Source organism: Aureococcus anophagefferens, assembly GCF_000186865.1.
Source record: "Aureococcus anophagefferens unplaced genomic scaffold AURANscaffold_10, whole genome shotgun sequence".
NCBI classification, from domain to species: domain Eukaryota; class Pelagophyceae; order Pelagomonadales; family Pelagomonadaceae; genus Aureococcus; species Aureococcus anophagefferens.
In genome coordinates this window covers 443,235-444,656 of record NW_008705570.1, presented here as the reverse complement: position 1 = coordinate 444,656, position 1,422 = coordinate 443,235, and the positions used below count along the sequence as shown (strand labels likewise).

Sequence of the window (1,422 nt, the reverse complement as noted above, 5' to 3'; positions counted from 1 at the left end):
CGCCGAGGACGCGCGCGCGGAGCGCGACGCGGCCGTCAAGGCGCGCGCGGACGCGTCGGAGCGCTACGAGACGTCCATGCAGGCGCTGACGGCGCAGCAGGAGGAGTTTGCTTCCGCTTTGCGCGACGCCATCGCGCAGGCGCGCGACGCGGGCGACGCGCTCGACGACGAGCGCGCGCGCTTCGAGGCGGAGAAGAAAGCCTCGCGCGACGAGCTGCGGGCCCTCGAGCGGCGCCTCGCGGACGTCGACCTGTCGGCCGTCGCCGCCGAGGAAAAGCTCTGCGACGCGAAGCGGATCGCGCTGACGTCGCAGCAGGAGGTGTTGAAGCTGACGCAGGACCTCGCCGACGCGCGCGCGGCGGCCCAGCGCCGGACGGCGAGCGAGTCGTCCCAGTTCGCCGCGGACCTCGCCGAGGCCAAGGAGGCGCTCAAGGCCGCGCGGTCAGAGGCCGTCGCAGCGAAGGCGGCCGAGGCGACGCTGACCGCGTCTCTGGAGAAGGCGCGCGAAAAGGAGGAGGCGCTGTCGAAGCGCCTGAGCGACGTCGTCGACGAGTTCCACGTCGCCAAGAAGCGGCTCCAGGCCGGCGACGACGGCGCGTCCGTCCTGTCGCAGGACAACGACCGGCTCCGGCGGCTGAAGGAGTCCTTAGAGAGCGACGTCGCCGACGCGCGCAAGGTCTCCGCGGCCCTCGAGGCCGCCGTCGCGTCGCTGGAGGCCAAGCTCGAGTCGACGTGCGACGCCCTGCGGAGCGAGGCCGCCCGCGATCTCGAGGCCGCGCGCGAGGGCTTCGAGGCGCAGACGCGGCAGCTCGCGGCGGAGCACGACGCGACCGTCGGCGCCTTCCAGGAGACGCTCGAGGAGACGGAGGCGCAGCGCAAGACCTGGGAGGACCGCGCGAAGAAGACGAAGGCGCGGTTGAAGGCTTTGGAGGCCGACGGCGACGACGCGCGCGCGCTGGACGCCGAGGCGCTCGAAGCGCTGCGCCTGTCGTCCGTCGAGGACGCGGAGCGCGTCGAGGCGCTGGAGCGGTCCAAAGACAAACTCGCCCGGGAGCTGGCGCAGGTCAAGGCCGACAACGAGGCGACGGCGCGCGACGAGCTGCGCTTCCAGGAGCACCGCGTCGCCGAGGCGGACGCGCGCGCGGACGCGGCGGAGCGCGAGACCGCCGACGTCGCGCGGCGCGTCGCGGCCATCGACCTGGAGCTCGCGGCGTCCCAGGAGGCGGCGGCGACGTCCGCGCGGTCCGCGGCGACGCTCGAGGCGCGCTGCGCGGAGCTGGAGCTCGACGCGCGGCGCGCGGCGCGCGCGAACGAAGACGCGCTGGAGGAAGCGGCGGCGAAGGCCGCCGCGCTCGAAGAGCAGCTCGAGGTCGCCCGGGCGCGGGGCGACGAGATCGAGCAGTCCCGGAGGACGCGGAGACG

At 74.7% G+C, this 1,422-nt stretch overlaps 1 protein-coding gene across 1 annotated transcript in view; it reads left to right on the top strand.

Annotated features, from left to right (window-relative positions):
• The window catches only part of AURANDRAFT_64402 (hypothetical protein), a gene marked incomplete at both ends in the record, with an annotated part of 15,281 nt that overhangs the window by 6,601 nt on the left and 7,258 nt on the right, over window positions 1-1,422 (top strand). The window contains one exon of the mRNA XM_009039191.1: window positions 83-1,369. Within this exon, the coding sequence (XP_009037439.1) occupies window positions 83-1,369 (1,287 nt within the window). The remainder of the gene's footprint in view (window positions 1-82; window positions 1,370-1,422) is intronic.